Source organism: Hypanus sabinus, chromosome 19 (assembly GCF_030144855.1).
Source record: "Hypanus sabinus isolate sHypSab1 chromosome 19, sHypSab1.hap1, whole genome shotgun sequence".
Taxonomy (NCBI): Eukaryota; Metazoa; Chordata; class Chondrichthyes; order Myliobatiformes; family Dasyatidae; genus Hypanus; species Hypanus sabinus.
In genome coordinates, this window is record NC_082724.1 from 42463705 (window position 1) to 42484344 (window position 20640).

A 20640-nucleotide genomic window follows, 5' to 3' on the forward strand; every position below is an offset into this window, starting at 1 on the left:
ATTTTACGCAGAGAGGTTAGAGAGACTGGGCTTGTACACGTTGGAATTAAGGAGATTGAGAGGGGATCTGATTGCAACATATAAGATTATTAAGGGATTGGACAAGACAGAGGCAGGAAATATGTTCCAGATGCTGGGAGAGTCCAGTACCAGAGGGCATGGTTTGAGAATAAGGGGTAGGTCATTTAGGACAGAGTTAAGGAAAAACTTCTTCTCCCAGAGAGTTGTGGGGGTCTGGAATGCACTGCCTCGGAAGGTAGTGGAGGCCAATTCTCTGGATGCTTTCAAGAAGGAGCTAGATGGGCATCTTATGGATAGGGGAATCAAGAGATTTGGGGACAAGGCAGGAACTGGGTATTGATAGTAGATGATCAGCCATGATCTCAGAATGGCGGTGCAGGCTCGAAGGGCCGAATGGTCTACTTCTGCACCTATTGTCTATTATCTATTGACTTTGGAATATCTCTCTGTTGTCCGCATTTCTTTTTTTCAGAATTTTGTCCAGTTTCTCATTCTGCCTTTCTTCTGTGAATTCAAATTTTTATGTACATAAAATTTGACTATCTCTTTAATTTCAATCTCTTATCATTCTTATGTAACATACTTTGAAGGTCAAGAGAAGGGGTTCAGCCTCATGGTACTCTCTGTCTGTTCTCCCCTACAATAAGTAAATGTCTGACATGACCATGATCTCAGCTGCATTCGCCTGCCCATTACAGTATAAACCAAAACTTTAGTCAAGCAATGAGTATATTCAGTAATTCATCTTCTGCAATTCTTTCACATAAAGATTCATGAGGTTCTTAAAGTCCAACCCTACATCTCCATCATGAGAGGTGGAAATGGATAAGGCCAGCCAACAGGGGTTTGGTGAAGCTGTATAGGCCAATCTCCTGTACAAAGGATTACAGAAATATTGATGAACTTTAACCATGTTATTGACTTTGTGAGAAGAGGCTCATCATCAACTGAGCACATAAAGCAGCACAAGGCAACTCAACAGGATCCTGCACTGCCAACAGCTCTTTTTTCATCAAAGACCTTAAGTAGCTGAAATCTGAGAACCATGTATCAGACAGGAAAATCCAGCACTGTAGCAAATTATATGAAAAGGTACAAAATGTCAATTCTTGGACTGAATGAGACAAGATGGTGGTCATTTGGAGAGACTTGACTGACAGGCGAGATAATTGTCATCTGCTCAGACCATCAGAGCAACGATGCACCACATACAGAGAGTGTAGCCTTCGTGATGATACCAGAAGCACGGAGAGCCATGATTGCACAGAAAGTCATCCGTTTCAGAATCATCATTGCTAACTTTATAACCAAGCACAACAAGATAACAGCTCGAGTTATCCAATGTTATACACCAACTACACAAATGCAGAAGACAAAAAACAGTTCTACAACACACTCAGTGGAGCCATCAGCAAAGGGAAGGGAAAAGACCCGACTACTGTCATGGGTGATTTTAATGCCAAGAGCAGCAGGGATAATGCAGGATATGAACAGGTGAAGGGAAAACAGGGTCTCAGATAAATGAATGAAAATGGGGAATGATTTAGAAAATAGAGTAGAAAACAGAAAACCTACAGCACAATACAGGCTCTTCAGCCCATAAAGTTGTGCCGAACATGTCTCTACCTTAGAAATTACTGGGCTTGCCTACAGCTCTCTATTTTACTAAGCTCCATGTACCTATATAAAAGTCTCTTAAAAGACCCAATCGTATCCGCCTCCACCACCGTTGCCAGCAGCCCATTCCATGCGCTCAACATTCTCTGAGTAAAAAAAACTTACCACTGACATCTCCTCTGTACCTACTCCCCAGCACCTTAAACCTGTGTCCTCTTGTGGCAACCATTTCAGCCCTGGGAAAAAGCCTCTGACTATCCACACGATCAATGCCTCTCATTATCTTATACTCCTCTATCAGGTCACCTCTCATCCTCCGTCACTCTGAGGAGCAAAGGCTGAGTTCACTCAACCTATTCTCATAAGGCATACTCCCCAATACAGGCAACATCCTTGTAAATCTCCTCTGCACCCTTTCTATGATAGACGTATCCTTCCTGTAGTGAGGCGACCAGAACTGAGCACAGTACTCCAATTGGGGTCTGACCAGGGTCCTATATAGCTGCAACATTACTTCTCGGCTCCTAAATTTAATTCCATGATTGATGAAAGCCAATACATCATATGCCTTCTTAACCACAGAGTCAACCTGCACAGCTGCTTTGAGCGTCCTATGGACTCAGACCCCAAGATCCCGCTGATCCTCCACACTGCCAAGAGTCTTACCATTAATATTCTGCCATCATACCAAAATGAACCACTTCACACTTATCTGGGTTGAACTACGGAGATTTGCTGAAACTTGTGCTAACTTCAAACTAGTTATCAAAAGAAGTACACAAAGGCAACATGGATGTCACCAAACAAGGTAACAGAGAAGCAATCAATCACGTATGCATCTCAAAGAAGTTTCGAAGATCATTCCATGAGATAGAAGTGAAACATGGTGCAGATGCAAAATTAGACCACCATCTTCCGATCAGCAAGGTATGGATGAAGCTAAAAAGAAGCTATGCACCACCCATTTGGTGACTGAAGTACAATGTGAGCTACCTGCAAGACAATGAAACAGCTCAGAGTTCTACCCACAGGCACTTAAAGACCTTGGTATCGAAGACAAATGGATTGTTGTAAAAGAGGCAATAAAGGAAACGTGATGAAGTGTTAGGAAAAAGGATATTTGTGTATAAGGAGTGGATTAAATCAGGAGTGATGGAAACAATCAACAGGAGAAGAACACTCAAAAGAAAAATGCATTTGAAGCAGAACTAGGAACAAGAAAGTGGAGGAACAGAGGGCACAAGGAAATAAGGGAAATATTAATAAGGATACGAAAGATTACAACAACACCTTTGTGTCACAAGCAGAAGTCGTCTCAGGAAATGGGAATATGAAAGAACTATACAATACTACCAAGAAACTAGCTGGTAAATTCAACCAGACCAGCACCCAAATAAAGGATAAAGATGAACATGTCCTAACTAAGGAAGACAAACAGCTCCAACATTGGCATAATACTTCAATGAGCTTCTGAACATACCACCTCCTCTGGAATCTCCTTTTATTCCAGAAGCACCAACAGACTTGAATACCAACTAATCAATTTACTTAATCAAGCTTCCAAAGAATGGTGATCTACAAGTAAAAACTTCAGAGATATACCCTTAATGTTTGCCGTTGGAAAGATGCTAATCAGAATTATTTTGCAATGCTTTCAAACAAGCCATTGACACAACACTAAAGGACCATCATGCAGGCTTTAGGAAAGATTGTTCCTCAATGGACCAGATAATTACCTTAAGAATAATTACAGAACAATTAATTGAAAGGAATACAGTACTTCTCTCTACATCACCCTCATCGAATACAAGAAAGTCTTCAATAGCTTCGGCAAAATACCCTATGGAAAATTATGAACCATTATGAAATACCACAGGAATTTATCAATGTCATCAGGACCTCCTACAACAACGTCATGCGAAGTCATACATGCAGGAAAACAGTCAAAAAGCTTCAATACCAACAATGGGGTGAAGCAGGGATTTTTGGCTGACTTTTTTTCTATTCCTGTTGGCAATAGACCGGTTTATGAACCAGACAAGTGAAAGACGAAATGGAATCCTGTAGACTATGTGGTGGCAACTTGATGATCTGGAGTTTGCAAATGACATTGCCCAATTGTCTAGCTCTAACCAATCGATGCAAGAGAAATCAACACTCTTGACTGTTAGCTCTACCATGCTGGGTCTAACACCAAAGTAGATAAAATGAATTGATGAAGATAAACTGCACCAGCAATAGACCAATAGTGATGAAAGATACAACCCCTTGAAGAAGTGACTTCCTTTATCTGTCTTGGAAGCAATGTGAATATATATGGTGGAACAGATGAGAATGTCAAAGTCAAGATCAACAAGGCCAGAGTACTTTTCAACATCTTGTGGATATCCAGAGTCATAGCAAGGAACATCAAAATCAGAATTTTTAATTCACATGTTAAAACAATGCTCCAAATGGCTCAGAAACTTGGGGAACAACAAAGAAGGTATGACAAAAACTGTAGGTTTTCATCAACCAGTGCCTGAGAAGGGTCCTAAAAATCAGATATACTGACAAAATAACCAGCCAGTCACTGTGGGAAAACAGCAACAAGGAATCCAAAGTGACAAAAAGATGCAAATGAAAATGAAGATGGATGGGCCACACCTTGAGGAAGCCTACCAACATCATCAGTTAGGCATTAAAATGGAATCTCCAAGGAAAGAGGTAGCAATGTCCAAAGAATACATGAAGGAGAGACATCGAGGCAGAAATTAGACAATGGGGACACTCCTCGCCAGTGTTCCCTCAAATCTGTAATGAACAGTGTATGCAAAAGCCTTGTGCTGAGCTATTTTTTTGCTCAGTGCAACATGTGTGCACTGAATTTGATATTTAGAGGTATTCATTTTAACAGTTAGCAAAACACAGTTAGTAAGAACTTTGATCTCCTCGGGTTTGATCTTTGTCACTCTTCTGCACTCTCACAAAATGTATATAGCAGGCCCATTGCGGGCAATGAAGGATTTTTAACCCCAAAATTTTGCGCACTGTGCACATGTGATTTGTTTTGCTTAATGATGTCAAATTTCCAAATATCACTCCACTTTTTCCTACTTGCAAATTCTCCAGCAGCTTTTGCATCACAACAACACACGCAGATAATACTAGCTTCTCTATTGAGCATAAATATTACTTGTAGCTGCATGTTCCTGACCTCATGTGCTTCCAGTGTAGCAGTTTCCACCGTTTCAATAAACCATTCCACTTTAAATGAACTAGCAGTTCTTTTGCACTTCACGCCCTTTGTTTCTTTAAAATTAGACATATTGAAACAATAATTTCTTCAATAAAAACAGTATAAATGAGCCAGTTTTAAAATCTGCAAATCATCACAAACTCCATGTGGTCAACACACCCCACATCAGAAACTGGAAAAAGAACTATAATCGTGTACTATCGTGAAATATATTTAACATGAAAATGAGGGTGAGAAACTTTTGTGCGCGGTTTAAATTTCTTTGTGCACGAGTAGTGAAAGATGTGTGCATGTGCAGATGTGCACACCTTAGAGTGAATATTACTCCTTGTTTACCCTCAAGAAACTGCTCAGAACCAAGGGCAATGGAGATGGGAGGTCAACAATGGCCTTTGCTCCACTGAGCGCTAAGGGCCCAAGAAGAAGAAAGATTCATGACAGTCTGCAAGAAGAAATTTTCTCCATTTCTGTTATAAAAAGATTATCCCTAATTGTGAAACCACATCTACAGACCTGGATTTGCCTATGGGAGGGAACATCTTCTCAGCATTCAGCTTTACCGGACCACTCAGAATCTAAAAGGTTTCAGTAAATTCTCCTGACTTTCATAATGAAAGATCTAACCTGCCCAACCTTTCCTATTTTGGCTATTATTCATCTTAGGGGTCAGCCTGGTGAAATTTTGTTGAAATATTTGTGACATCTTCTACAGGTTGTGTATCTCTTGCCATGTTAACATATTCCAAAACAGAATAAGCTCTTTCTGTATGTTTATTGTCCAAATGTTTTCTGGGAACCTAAATATACTGCCTTTATGACTCCCTTTGGTCCACTCTATTCTCAAAGACCGCCAATAAAATCAATTAAACAATACTTCACTATCATAAAACTTAGCCAAAGCTTTTTGGTTCTCTTACTTATAAAAGTTCTGCTATAGTTATTGAAATAATATTAGAAATAACAATTTTTTCCAGGATTTCCTTAATGATCATGTCAAGACAATTGGCCTATAGATCCCTGCTTTCTGTCTCCTTTCTTGTATGGATCAGTTGCATTTGTAATTTTCAAATCTATTGTGATTTTTGAAGAATGTGCAGGATTTTTGAAGATCACAAGCATCAGTCGCTTTTAAACAACAATTTAGTCAGCTATCAACAGATCCAAGGGACATTCAGACTTAAGTCCCATAACTTTACATGCTATCTTTTCTCCAATAAGTACTTAAAGATCTTTTCATCATTTTTATCTTATTCCACACTCGTTGTAATGTTTTAGGAGCTTCTACAATCAAGTCAGAAACAAAGTCTTTGCTGTTTTGTCAGCTGTAAACTTATCCTCTAAAGGGCTTATTTTATACATATTTGTAGAATTGCTGCCTGTTTACTTTTTACTGGCTAGTTTATTATTAATCTGTTTCAGTTTTTATATCATCCTTTACTGGTTCTAAACTTTTTGAATCCACCACCGATTTTCACAATATTGTATGCTTTTCCTTTGAAATTGCCACCATTATTAACTTCCTTAGTTTGCTAGTTTCGATCAAACTTCTCCCAAAGTCTTCATTCCTGAATACCTGAATGTGATATTTAGTGAGAATCATGAAATGACTCTTTAAATACCTTCCACTACTTATCATGAAACCCTTTACAGCTGCTGTCTAACTCTGGATGTCTTTGTAAATTTATCAACTTAGTGAGCCTCCTGCATAAAATTGGTATTTAACAGCCTTGGTCTCGACATTAGTAGCACACATAAAATGCTGGAGGAACACAGCAGCCAGGCAGCATCTATGGAAAAGAGTAACCAGTCAATGTTTCAGGCCAAGACACCTCATCAGGGATGTTTGTCAATATTGGCAGTGCTGGCTATGGACACTGGCAATTTTACAATGGTCTTCCATTGATTGTGAGGACTTGCCAGGGGAAGTGCTGAATGGATCAGCTCCAAGATATTTTCTTAATCTATCTATTTTTTTTATTTTAGACAATTTTAGCTTCAAATTTTTTTAATGGAAATTATTAAAATTTAAGGCCTAAGTTTCTTATTCTCCAATTGAATACAATGTCTATAGAGTTACAGCCATGCTATCCAGAGGATATTTTACAATGTTTCTGATCAGAAAACAAAGTTATTGACTTTTATAAATACTGAACATAGTGGAATTATGCTTTTCTTGAGCCAATAATGAAAGAAAGAGAGAACTTTCAAACATTGAAAGGAATGGCAGCAGAGAGGTCTCATTGCAAATACAGAATTATCAACAGAGCACAAGCTTAGGGTTAATTGGAATAAATGATAATATTAATTAATGGCCATGGAATTTTAACTCATAAAATCATAACATTAAATTCTTATACTTCAAAAGTTTTTGACAGGAATACAGGACAATATTCCAAGTACTAAATCTCTGAATCAATAAATACTCTAATCTTGGCAAAACTTGAGAATAATGCCTTTGCTTTCCTTGCAATCCCTTTCAAGAAATAGGACCATTTGCAGTTCAAATGCTGGAACATTTGTCATGCGTGTTGTCCAAAGCTTGGCTTGTTTGTTGATTTTCTATTTTTCTTCACTTTCTTTTTTTCAATAAACAGTATCTAAGAGAGGCAAATGTCTTTGAAATGGGAGAATACTTTCTACAAAGCTTACCTGAAAACTTCCCAGCTATCAGTATCAATACTAAATTTCTTCAGACAGGAAAGTTTTCAGGTCATCTTCCTAACACCTCTTTTGACCTCTATAAATGTTTTGGCCTCAAATGTAGTGAGCGTCGGAATGGTGAACATTCATCCATTATGCACACAACATGAATGACCCCATACAACTGCTTTTTAACAACTCTGGTTTCTATACCTGCGATGCTGACTGTGGAAAGAACACCAGCATTTGTGCAGTGCTCTTCCCATTTGATTCTAAGGATTGACTGGAGTTTGTGCTGATGGTACTGAACGAAGTATTCCCTATGGCTTTACAGTGATAAGAATTGGCATGACTATAGTATTGTTCGTAGAGTGGTGGGGTTGACAGAGTTTGGGTTGAGATCCAAAGATGATCATCTATGTCATTATTTGCTCCCTTGGTAAGTAAAGTGTTCCTTTTTATCTAGAACTTCTAATTCAACATTGATAATATGTAGATGTCCCGGTACTGGCAGCGGTAACGATTTTCCTTTCTCAGCATTGGTGGCAAGTCCCCGATATTTGCACAGAACTTGGAAGATGTTTGGAATGAACTGGACATTTTTTTCAGGGTGCAGGATTATCAGTGTATGTCTGTCTAATGATTCATAGCTCTCAGGTTTTGGACTTGGAATTCAGATAGGTAGAACTGAAAATTATACCATTTATTTTTTCCTGGTGGCGTCTGAGAAGCAGTATAGCTGCAAGTAAAATGGTGAGAAGGGTTTGTCTGTTACATACAGCCATGCTCAACTCTGGCCCTAATGACAAAGGAGTAAAATTTAAATTTAAAATTTAAAATTTAAAAGTGAAATCTCTTACTATCTTTCCTTTCGGTTAGTCCTGATGAAGGGTCTCAGCCCGAAACGTCAACAGTGCTTCTCCCTATAGATGCTGCCTAGCCTGCTAAATAACAAGTCATGAGGGGCCGCAAAACAAGAGCAGAAATGGATACTTAACATGACAAGGTAACAAGGAAACTGAAGGCTAGCAGCAACTGATTGAGGATGGCTGGTTCAATAGGTGAACAAGGACTGTGAAGGAGAGCTGGATTTAAATAGGCCACAGGTGATGAGTTGGAAACGAGTGGCTGGTGACTCCTGTTAGCTGGGTCGAGACTGGAAGGCACTTGCCCATGCAGGGCTGACCCTGAGACTCCCAGTGACAGACTCACCTGTTCCAATTACCCCTTGTCTATTGCTGCATGCGAGGGTTCGGCACATGATTTATTTTAGCGTCTACCAATCCTTGATCCTTTGTACAAAATGAGTACGAGACCAATGGCAATGGTATACCAAAACAATAAAATATGAATCCGCCAGCACTACATTCATTCATCAATGAGGTTCTTCAACCATCTGCTTTCCTGTTCAGAGATTAGAGTCAGATCATCTTTTGTCTCGTACTTCTTGACCTCATCTCCTTGGCCAAGCAGGAATGCCAGACTGAAGACTACATGACACTCAAGCTTCATTGGTAAAACACATCTCTATTCAAAACTGCAGAGATACCACATCACCACCTAGGTATGGCCACAGATTTGTGTGGTAGGGAAGCTTACCTTATTCAATTAAACCTAAGTGTAATGCAGTCTACTGTATAGGATGTTAGGCTGGGTCATCCTTGACAGTGAGAACAAAGGCAAGTTACCAGATAAAAAGATGTTTTACAGATATCATTAAGCTATCACTTGTTCAGTAGATAATCAATGCTTCTTATAGAATCTGTGTTATATGGTACAAATGTAAATACTTACAATGGTGCTGGGTTTCCTCTGGCTTCACACTTGATAACAAAATCGTCGGTTGGATATACAACATGCTTCTTGTGCGACTGCTCTGTTATAGTTGGAGGCTGCTGAACTGGAAAAATATTTTCAAGTAAAACATTAATTAAATTGCAATAATAAAATGGAAGGGTGAAATATAATTCCAAATCAATTAATCACTCACTCTCACAATTAACTAATTCTTCTTTTAAAGGCTTATGAGAGCTAAATTCAAACATCATATGAAATACTGAAGCATTAGAGGTCAAGTTGTCGAAGCAGTTCTCATAACTGAATGCAGTAATGAAGTCTTAATGAATATTTTTAATAATCCATTTCCCAGAGTTATCACTTCTAGCTGTATGAAAATAATTTGAAAAATCTGCTTGTGATATTATGAACAGTATATTCTCAGAAACAGTTACTGCACTGCATGTAGAATTTAAATTGCCGCAATTCATTTGGGTTTATTTTTTTTAATATCCAGGATTATAGTAGAGAAGACTCATGGAAACATTTAATTTTAATGCCTGCTTATCCAAAAATACTTGCATCACTGTGAGATAAATAAAAACGCTCGACAGAATTTGTTAAGTGTAGAGGAAATATCACACAACAGCACATTCTTTCAAATGAAATACGGAGCACGAGTGGACCACTTCACCATTCAAGCCTGTTCTGCCATTAAATATCAATAGGGCTTGTTATTCTAATTCAGTGCCCAGTTCCTTCTTTCTCCCCCTGTCAAGAAATACACAACACCTTTTCATATATATTTAATGAGCTGGCCTCAAATGCTTTCTGTAATGGAAGATTTCACAGGGGTTCACAACTTTCTCAGAAAGAACAAAAATTTCTCAACACAGACTTAACCGGCTAGCCACTTATCATTAAGCCGTAACTCTACGTCCACCATCACCAGAAGATTTCTTCCTGTGTCTACTCTGTCCAGTCCTGTTAGAATGCAGTACGTTTCTCAGGGATTCCTTGATCTTCTTTTAACCTTGAGTGAACATAGGCCCAACTGAACTAAAGTCCGCATGCATCAGCTTCCCATCCCAGGCAACAGCTTTGTAACAAAAGGTAAATATTTATTGCAACAAAATTAATATGGCAAATTTCTTTCAAGTTCCAATGTCTTCATTACTATGTCTGATGAACATACACCTTTGTAATTTGTACTGTCAAGGTTAGTCCACCAGGCAATTATATGAGGGGATACACACAAAATGCTGCAGAAACTCAGCAGGCCAGGCAGCTTCTATGGAAAAGAGTACAGTCAATGTTTCGGGCTGAGACACATCATCAGTACCGGAGAAAAAATATGAGGAGTCAGAGTTAGACTGGGGAGGAGAGGAAGAAACACAGGATGAAAGGTGAAACTGGGAGGGGGAGGAGTGAAGTAAAGAGCTGGAAAGTTGATTGGCGAAAGAAATACAGAGTTGGCTAAGGGGGAAGCTGACTGAGCATGATAGTTCCCTTTGCTACTCTTTTGTCCAACTGTCCCTCCCCACTGACCTCGCTCTTAACACTGATCCTTACAAGTAGAACAAGTGCTGCACCTGCCACTACACCTCCTTCCTCACTACCATTCAAAGCCCCAAACAGTCCTTCCAGGTGAGGCAACATTTCACCTTTGAGTCTGTTGGAGTTGTCAACTATATCCAGTGCTCCCTGTGTGATGTCATGTATATCAGTGAGACTGGATGTAGATTGAGAGACCACTTCAGTGAGCACCTACACTCTGTCCACCAGAAAAAGTGGAGTCTCCCAGAGGCCACCCATTTTAATTCTATTTCCCTTTTCCAACATGTCAATCCATGCTCTCCACTACTGTTGCGATGCGGCCATACTCAGATTGGAGAAGCTACACCTTATATCCCATCTGGGTAGCCTCCAACCTGAGGACATGAACATCAATTTCTCAAACTTCTAACAATTACCCCCCCTTCACCATTCCCCATTCCCTTTTTCCTTACATGTCCATCATCTCCCCTCTGATGCTCCTCTCCATCTTCTTTCTTCCATAGCCTTCTTTCCTCCTGTCAGATTCTTGCTTCTCTAGCCCTGTATCTCTTTCACCAATCAACCACAGCTCTTTACTTCAAACCACCCTCCTGATTACATGTGTCACCTTGTGCTTTTTCCCTCCCCCCCGCCCCCCCCCATCTTCTAATTCTGACTCCTCATTTTCCTTTCTTCAGTCCTGCTGAAGAGTCTGGCCCCAAAACGTAGACTAAGCTCAGTTCTGGTCGCCTCACTACAGGAAGGATGTGGAAGCCATAGAAAGGGTGCAGAGGAGTTTTACAAGGATGTTGCCTGGATTGGGGAGCATGCCTTATGAAAGCAGGTTGAGTGAACTCGGCCTTTTCTCCTTGAAGCAACGGAGGATAAGAGGTGACCTGATAGAATTGTATAAGATGATGAGAGGCATTGATCGTGTGGATAGTCAGAGGCTTTTTCCCAGGGCTGAAATGGTTGCCACAAGAGGTCACAAGTTTAAGGTGCTGGGGAGCAGGCTCAGAGGAGATGTCAGGGGTAAGTTTTTTACACAGACAGTGTTGAGTTCATGGAATGGGCTGCTGGCAACGGTGGTGGAGGCGGATACGATAGGGTCTTTTAAGAGACTTTTAGATAGGTACATGGAGCTTAGTAAAATAGAGGGCTATAGGTAAGTCTAGTAATTTCTAAGGTAGGGACATGTTCGGCACAACTTTGTGAGCCGAACGGCTTGTATTGTGCTGTCGGTTTTCTACGTTTCTATGTTTACTCTTCTCCATAGATGATAGATACTGCCTGGCCTGCTGATTTCCTCCAGCATTTTTTTTATGTGTGTACTTGGATTGCCAACATCTGCAGATTTTCTCTTGTTTGTAATTTTATGAGGGAAGTTGGTGAATCCTAAGCCATTGATACAGAGGTGATAACAAGAAGTTGCTATCTTTCACATTTTGGGGATTTTTGTCTCCAGACCTAAAAGCTGCTGACCTATTTTTATATGGAAAGAAGTTCCCAATGACTATACTAACTGCACTATTGGGTCTACTTCAAACATTTCATTATTCATTCCAGTATGAGACATCAGTGGTAAGTAAGTCAGCATTTAGTTCATTTTCATCCATTCCTTAATCATTTGTTCACACTTGTACAGAATCACCAGGGTTTGTTAACTTCCAGTTTAAAAAGCCCACTTTTTCCAATTTCTCAGCGCAACTTGTATTCCTGATATGGGACTCCCCACAGCTCATACACACCTCGATCAATCAACAAATGACAGTCAGGATACTTTATTCTATTTACACTCTAACATGAGCACTATGAATATTTTCCTTTTTTTTCCTTTTGTAAATTTACCTGCCATGGCCAAGAAATTTGCCTGTTAGTAATACTAAATGGGTTTTCATCCAAAGTTCTTTCCACTGACTTAAAATAAACACAATAATATGGAATTAATCTTTTTTTCCGCCAATTACCGTCAGTTGTCTTGACATTGTTTATCTCAGATAATGAACAATTTCAAATGTTATATTCAGCTATTGCTATTTTTACTAATTGTAAGTTTGTTAGTAACCTCTAATAACAATTTCAATATTATAATTATGAGATGGAACTGTGCATTTGCACTGTATATCATTTGGTCTATTTACAGTAAATTTAACCTGGCTTTGTGACAGCGTTCTGTGAGCTTGAGAAAAATATATTGCAAGACAGCTAGTCACAAATCCTGTCAGATATATCCATTTCCAACATACCTGATCTGATACCCTCTCTCTCCAATCAGAACAGAGAGTTCCTTTGGTCCTCAACTTTCATTTCAGTAGACCCTTCATCCAGAACATCACCCTTCACTACTCTTCCAGTTACTCCATGATCCCACCACAAACCACATCTTTCCCTCTCTCCCCCTACCCACCCATTACCTTTTCCACAGGGACCACTTTATACGTAAGTCCCTGGTCCACTCATCCCTTCCTACTGTAGGAGATGCAACACTTGACCCTGTATGTTCTATCTCATCGTCATTCGGGGACCAAACCAGCCCTTCCAAGTGAAGCAGAGATGCACAAGCATTTCTTCCAGCCTGTCTATTCTATTCAGTGCTCTTGATGTGACTCCTCTGGACACATGAGACAAAGCATAGACTAGGCAACCATAATGCAGAGTACCTGCACTCTGTTCACAATGGCCACCTTGAGATTCCAGTTGTATGTTATTTCACCTGGTCTTCCCACTCCCACCAAACACTGTCCTTGGCCTCTCCATTGCCACAGCAAGGTCAACCATAAACTAAAAGGACAGCATCCCTGACACTAGGAAGCCTAAATCATAATAGTCTGAAAATTAAGTCTTCCAATTTTATGTAAATCACACTCTGTGTTCCTTTCCTATTATCAGCAGACCATTCATGATCTCTCTTTCATTGTTCACCTTTTTCATGACTCCCTCCTCCATTACTTAAACTCATCACCCTCCTCCATTTTATTCCATTTGCCTACCACCCATATACCATATACCTGTAGTTCTTTTCCTTTAGTTTACCTTTCCCATCTCTTGCCCCATTTGGCTCCAGCTGCCCATTGACACACTCTCATCTAATTCAACATCATCTCCAATCATCTGTCTCGCCTCTCCCTTTCATGTCTATGCACTGGCTATATTCACTTTACACTCTCAGTCCTGAAGCAAGGCATTGACCCGAAATGTCATCTATCCCTTTGTCTCCACAATGATGCTCGACCTGTTGAGCTCTTCCAGTCGCTTCTTTTCTGCTCTAGATTTCATCATCCGCAGTCTCTTCAGACAATTCAGAAAAAATCTTAAGCAGATGAAGACCGATGAGAGTTATGGGTTATTAGCAACAGATTGGAAAAGTCATACATGACCTTATTGAATGGCGGAGCAGGTGTAGCGGGCCTTTGACAAAGTACCACACATGAGGCTGCTTAACAATTTAAGAGCCCATAGTATCACAGAAAATATACTAACATGGATAAAGCATTGGCTGATTGGCAGAAGGTGAAGAATGGGAATAAACTGAGCCTTCTCTGCTTGAATGCCATTGACTAATAGTATTCCACACAGGTCTTTGTTGGGACCACTTCTTTTTACCTTATATGTCAATGACTTGGAACTGATGGCCAAGTTTGTGGACAATATGAAGATGGGTGGAGGGGCAGGTAGTTTTGAGAAAGTAGAGAGGCTACAGATGGACTTAGATTAGGAGAATGGGCAAAGATATGACAGTTGGAATACAGTGTTGGGAAGTGTATGGTCATGCACTTCGGTAGAATAAATAAAAAGCAAGAGTACGTTCTAAGTGGAGTGAAAATTCAAAACTCTGAGGTGCAAAGGGACTTGGGAGTCCTTTGCGAGATTCAATAAAGGTTAATTTGCAGGTTGAGTCTGTGGTGAGGAAATATGACGTTAGCATTCATTTCAAGGGGACTAGAATATAAAAGCAAGGATGTGATGTTGAAACTTTATACAGCATTGGGGAGACCATACTTGGAATATTGTGAGCAATGTTGGACTTTTTCATCTTAGAAAAGATTGGCTGATAATGGAGAGGATTCAAAGGAAGTTCACATAAATGATTCCAGGATTGAATGGTTTGTCATCTGAGTAGCATTTGATGACCGGGTCTCTACTCACTGGAATTATGAAGAATGAGGAGTGACCTCATTGAAACCTATTGTATGTTGAAAGGCTTCGATAGAGTGGATGTGGAGAAGACATTTCTTATGGTCAGGGGCTCTGAGGTAAGAAGACCTCTCTCAAAATAGAGGGGCATCCTTTTAGAACAGAGATGAAGAGGAATATCTTCAGCCAGAGAGTAGTGAATCTGTGGAATTTGTTGCCACAGGTGTCTGTGGAGGCCAAGACATTGTGCGTACTTAAGTCAGAGATTGATAGATTCTTGATAGGTCAGGCCATTAAGGAATATGGGGAGAAGGCAAGAGATTGGGGCTGAGAGGGAAAATTGGATCAGTCATGATGAAATGGCAGAGCAGACTTGATGGGCCAAATGGCCTAATTCTGCTCCTTTATCTTATTAACTTCAAAAGCTGGATCAGTAAAGTCACTCTGCCAATAGTATGCTACATGGTATCAAGTGATTGAACTCAGTTTTACTGTGAATGACCAGCATTATGATAACATCACCTCTTGGATCCTGCCCTAGGTTAGATCTGGTATTGGGTCAGATATCCCATTTATTTCAAAGGAAATTATTTGTAGAAAGAAAGGGAGGCAAAGTTTTATTAGTTTTATTTTATATTCCGATGCTTGCATTTTTAGGTGTAAACACTTCTCAGTTTACAAGTTTTTTTTTTAAATTGCTATGTTTAAATGAGGAAGATGTTCAAAAAATATTAAAATCAGACTCAGCTTTTACAGCTGACAATGTTTGCATTCACAGTTCATCATCCGTCTGGGTATTATAGGGTGAAGATCACTTTACTAAGCCACCTGAGGTCCTATCACCACCCAACAGCACATTGAGATTGTCAGCAAGATTGACCCTCCAACTCTGGCCAGGCACAGGTGAATCACAATAACCCCTCCAGGACTGAACCTCCAAGATGTGCCAACAACTTCACAAAAACATGGATTTCACAACACCACCTGCCGACTGCAAACTGGGTAAGAAACCCGGAGCAGCAGATTCAGATTAAGCAGTCACAAAACATCAGCTCAGATTAACTTCACAATTTCTCAACACTTCATTCAATGCTGCTGCTCCAGATGAAATGCTATTTTTTTCTGCTAGCCTTGCTGACTTCATGAAATAAAGTGAATTATAACCTTAACATCATTTTGGTTGAAACATTCTGAAGAAAATTGTGCTTAAATTTCATGCCTGCACAGACATAAATGATTGGAGGAGAGATAGCACACTCGTTAAATTGAGGTATTCCAGCCTTCCAAAATTCTATAGTCTAAAAATACATCAGTACAGCAATCCACTTGTGCTATTAGGCAGCTGTTTAACTGGAAAAAGTCTGTCATTTTGTTTGGTTAGATGGGAAGATAACTAATAATTGCAGTATTCAACCATAAAAATGAAGCTCAGCACATTTTGTTAGAAATATATGTCAACTTAAATTTAAAGGAAATTAGGTAATCTCTTATTTCATAATCACATTGAAATAGTGCTGAATAGATGGTCATGCTCCAGAAATCTGCTCACACATCCCCATCCTAAGAAGAATTTCTTGACAGGTTCCACACAATGAGGAAGGCATCATTGTACAATTGGCAGACTTTGGAAATTTTCACAGATACTCCTGCTTAAAACTATCCAGGAGACTGTGGCCTGACAACGCTAAGCACTTCATTCTGAATGTTTTCACAAGGTTCAATGTAGTTGTTTCAGTAGAAATAATTAATTTCTGGGATACAGCTTCAAAGTATGGGTTTGTATAGTGAGACATTGCCACTTAGAGGAAATGTAAACACAATTATCTTGTCCTGGAAAAACATTTTTATACTGATCTCAAACTGGGCCTCTATAACCATGTTATTAATGAAGACTGAAGGTCCATTCACGCATTGACTCTCTCTGTCTCACATACAGTCACACAGACTCTTGCAGTCACTTGCACTCTTATTTGTTATGCACATCCTATGTAATCCTATATAACTTGTAACTATGACTGCATCTCTGCACCTTTGTCTCCAGAGAGCTGGAGATAGCTGGGTGGTTCCATGAACATTGTCCGGGTAGATGCTGATCATGAACAACAACCTAGCTGGGGCAAAATTTATTATTAATTTTGAATTTTTTGTACAGCTTATCAAATTAGTTAATACATCTTCGTTCCAGGATTAAGTATGCTACTTTCACCAAACAGTAAAAATCTTTCAATTTTTTGATTAATTTTGACTGCGTATTTTGTGATCAGCATTACACAGATGCATGCTGTCAATCATCCGGCATGAAGGTCATGCATTTGCATTCAGTAGTGTGACTTATTCTCGATGTTTGGCATTCATCGAGGTAAACACAATTCTCCAATGTTGATGAATGAGAATACAGGACCCTCAGAGGTTTTACATCACAAGGAGCTGCAAGAACATGACTGCCTTTGGCAGCTAATTTATATGACAGGTATTCCTGCTTCAGCCTGGTTTTTTCCAGCAACCACATTACTTCTTTAGTAACCTTGCTGACCTATTCCAGGGATTACAAGAGTCAATGCTGACAGAAAAATTCTATCCACCTGAAAATCTTTGCTGAGCATTCTTTACAAGGCAAATTTTCAAATCAGTAGAGTTATTGTTTTAAGCTATTTACTACTTAAAAAGATTTATTACTTCTGATCGCTAAACATACAGTGATTGTTTAACAGTTGCTTATCTGTGTTGGGTATAATGAGTGCTGGAATTGCTGTTTAGTAATCCACCACAATCCTCATTGCTAGTTCACCTTTATAAAAAGAAGGAATTGACTGCAGTGTAAAATTTGTGGTGTCCTAATGCTGAAAACGGTTTGAAAATGCTGTGACCTAGAGTTGTGCTTATATAAAACCATATTTGTGTTTCAAAATTTTAAAAGAGGAAATGGCAGCTAATTTAAGTTCTCCATTACAATGCTCTTTGGAAAGAACAAGTTAGATTTGCAATGGACCTTGATTTCAATCTACTGATGATGACGAAAATAAAACTGAGCAGGACAGCAAGGTGTAAGAAATTAGTGGTGAGTGAGGGCAGAATCATTGTTAGATAAGCATTTTATTGCATTGTTCAAGCACAATAGTCAGTCAATTTGAATTGAAAATCTATAAGCTGTACATTGATTTAAATGTCGTGGTTTCATGCTTTTGGTTGAGCTTAACTCCTTTTATTTATCTCATCTGTTCCTAGATTCAGAATTTTTCATTTAGTTTTCAATAGAAGGTGAGCACTCATGTGGAAATTTTGTCAGAAACAATTCTGAGTTGGAGTAAATGAAGAAATCCATGCACAGGTTGTTTGTGAAGTACTACAGATAAAGCAGGCTTTAATTATAATAGGAAAACTTACTTCTTTCTTGAATGAAAGCTTTAGATCCAAGGAAAGGCAAATGAAAAATGAAAACAATAATTACAACTTTTTAGGTTCCTTTAATCAGAGACTGTATACAATAAACAACCTGAAATTTGTACTCTTCACAGTCACCCACAAAACAAGAGACCTCATAGAATGAATGATGGAGCATCAAAGTCCCAAATCCCATCCTTTGCAGAAGCAGCATTAAAAGCATCAACAACTAACACCCACCACCCTCCCCCCACACACTCACACACTCTCTCTATATTATCCAGTCTTTTCTTTAGTATTTTTATAACCTGAGCATGAAAACTGAGTGGAACATTCAAAGAAGCAAATGCTTACTTGCTTGGTCATCTATGAGCTTAAAATTAATGCAAATATATAATTCAAATTATATATTTGTAACTAAGGACAGACATTTTTATCCCCTCCAATGGTGCTTACTTTTCCAAGTTTAGGTTAAGAATTTTTACGTAAAGTTTTGCACTGTTTAGATATTGAAGTGCATAATTTTAAACAGATCTTGATTGTTAAGTTTCTTTCAAAGATTTCATTCATTGGTTTGAAACAGTCTGGTGAAATGTTAAGTTTAGACTCTTGTTCATCTGTCTTCTTGTGCATAATTCCACTGATGGGCTAATTTAAATGTTTTTAACAGAGTAAATAGAGGAAGCTAGCACTTCCCAGCTGAGACAAAACAGACAGCAACATAAAAATATATTGCTACTGGCAGAATTGGTTGTCCTGGTGCCAACAGTCTGGCTTTTGATAAAATTCTACCTTTAAATTCTACTTGGATAACATATTGTACTGGAGTCTAAATCCCTGCTTTCTATAATAGAAGGAAGCAAGAACAGGATCTACTGAAGTATAGGTTACCAGTTCAATCTCATCTGAAAATTTAATAGCCAACAGTTAATTTAATTTCCTTTAATTACACTGTAATAAAACCACACAAATATTAGATTAATCAGACCCAAAATTGCAACCAGTTCAACAATTAATCAACTTAAAATCCTTAACAGATTTGCCAGTCATTACAGGAATATATTTCTCATGAAAATTTAGAAAGTAAATTATTGGAAATTTTTGATCGTCTTAAACATACTCTACCTTCTGATATTTATAAGCACCTATGAATCATATTTTTTCATTTATATATTTGTATAAATTAATAATTAAAAAGAAAACCATAAACATTATTAGCAACAAATCTGTCAATTAGTGTGTACAACACTGGATAACATAGCTATAACATTACATTTATTAAACCACAATGATAGCTACTTCATTAATTGTTCAATTATCTTTCTTATTATAAGTAGCTAGTTCTTCTTTATACTGCACATATAAGACATCCTGTTAATGAACATTTATGCTGCCATGCCCAGCAGCCACATTAAAAGCCTGAATAATAGATCAAGTCTCATCAATAATTTATTGCACGTCAGTAGCTGGTTGCAACTGGATCAGAAAATTACAAAAGCTTGATAGGATTTTGCTGTAGATTTTTTGGCAATAAAAAGGATTATTTTTTACCACTTCAACTCTTGAATATTAAATTCACTTTTTGGAAACACTGATTTTTCTAAATATCCAGAGTGCTTCATTTTTTATCAAAATGGGAGACAAGAATGTTGCTGACATTGATAGCAAATTTATACATATTATTTTGAAATGGACTATTCAAAATCACACTACAAGAGGAACAACTGTAGCATTCTAATTAATGAGGACTTCCTAAAATTCAGTAGCTTATAAGGATAAGATGGGAAAAGAACTAATACCAATAAGGACACTTAAGACTAGATATCCAGAACAATGAAAGTGAGATAGAAAGCAAATATTTAATTCATTTTGTCTTACCCTCTTCTGGAATCTCCATGGATGAACTCCACTTAGACCAGCACAGCAAACATAATAGCAAACTTCTTGTGCTCAGTATCATCTTCAGCAATTGGGAGATTAGACAAGATCCAAGAAAAAATGTGAAGATTTCTCCTGTGATTCCACTGAGTTGCAGTTCAGCCTAGCGTATAGCCATGAATCACACTGACCAGAATCTGGAGAGGTACAAAAGGTGAAAATTAATCAGCATTAATCCACATGCAGTCCAGGACTTAAACTGAAGTAAACCCTAATAGGTCGCAAGGTATAGTGCAATCTTACCATCAATGCAATTTAGTCCTTTTTTTCCTCTCTATGAATACAAGTTTTTTGCATTAAAATAAGATGCCTTTTGCTTATATCCACTTTCTCCCACCAAGAGATTTGCAAATGCAAGT

The 20640-nt window shown here is 38.6% G+C and overlaps 1 protein-coding gene across 1 annotated transcript in view; it reads right to left on the reverse strand.

The window, feature by feature from the left end:
- Positions 1-20303, reverse strand: part of chl1b (cell adhesion molecule L1-like b) — a 547507-nt gene extending 527204 nt beyond the window's left edge. The window contains exons 1-3 of the mRNA XM_059944908.1: positions 20222-20303; positions 15012-15029; positions 9311-9416 (exon numbers count right to left, since the gene is read on the reverse strand). Of these exons, the coding sequence (XP_059800891.1) occupies positions 9311-9416; positions 15012-15029; positions 20222-20303 (206 nt within the window). The remainder of the gene's footprint in view (positions 1-9310; positions 9417-15011; positions 15030-20221) is intronic.
- Positions 20304-20640: the final 337 nt, after the last annotated feature.